This window comes from Salvelinus namaycush, unplaced genomic scaffold (genome assembly GCF_016432855.1).
Source record: "Salvelinus namaycush isolate Seneca unplaced genomic scaffold, SaNama_1.0 Scaffold1947, whole genome shotgun sequence".
Lineage (NCBI taxonomy): Eukaryota > Metazoa > Chordata > Actinopteri > Salmoniformes > Salmonidae > Salvelinus > Salvelinus namaycush.
The window spans coordinates 30,236-31,107 of NW_024058727.1; the positions used below are offsets into that span (position 1 = coordinate 30,236).

Genomic DNA, 872 nt, shown 5'->3' on the forward strand with positions numbered 1-872 from the left:
CACACATTATACACACACACATTATACACACACCCCATAGGTTAGTTGTACTGGCTGTAACAGAGCCAGGGGTTAGAGGTCAAAGGTCATTAGTATCAGCTCTCACATGGAAGACCACCTATAGGTCACGTGGGGTTTAGGGAGATGACCTCTACAGTCACACAGGATCACAGTTCATAGTTCAGGGGTTAGATATCAAGGGATGGGAATCCGTCTGTCAGTTAGAGATCTCCCAGCCTTCCCTCGGTCTCTGACACACACAGGAAGTAGTGGGGTGAAAGATAGCCAATCAGAACACAAGGCCACTGGCGGTTGTCCAATCAGCATCCCAGACCGCTGATAGATCCGATGCGGTCCACCTTCATGCCGAAGCATCCCCTGGCGGTGGCGCTCCTCCTGCTCCCCCCACGGAACATCCTCTGTCGGCGCAGAAAGTCTAGGAACAACCTGGGGACCACAGGACCCGCCCCCATGCCACGACCAGCCAATCCCTGGGAGGGAGAATGGGAGGGGCCAGATGTGGAACCTTCAGAGGTGATGTCTGGTTGGTTGAGGATCAGAGAGCGGAGCTGAGCGCTGAAGAGATTATCTAGTACCTGGAGGGAGGGAAGGGAGAGAGGAGGGTGGGAGGAGGGGAGGAGAAGAGGGAGAGAGAAGGGGCATCAGTGCATTTGTCACGATAATAATTCATATAAAGTAGTAATTTGTTAAATTACAGGTACTGTACGTGTAAAAGGTAAACCATTTTGTAAATCCTATAAACGACTGAGATAATGGAAATCCAATGAGCGAGGCTGATGTTATCATGTCCACCCGGCACAGCCAGAAGAGGACTGGCCACCCCTCATAGCCTGGTTCCTCTCTAGGTTTTT

At 51.4% G+C, this 872-nt stretch overlaps 1 protein-coding gene across 1 annotated transcript; it reads right to left on the bottom strand.

Moving 5' to 3' along the window:
* Positions 1-320: 320 nt before the first annotated feature.
* On the bottom strand, positions 321-596 carry si:ch73-265d7.2 (C-type natriuretic peptide 2; the record flags this gene model as incomplete). Its single annotated transcript, XM_038983834.1, has 1 exon — positions 321-596. A coding segment is annotated over one exon (276 nt), but the record flags the coding sequence as incomplete, so codon positions are not given.
* Positions 597-872: the final 276 nt, after the last annotated feature.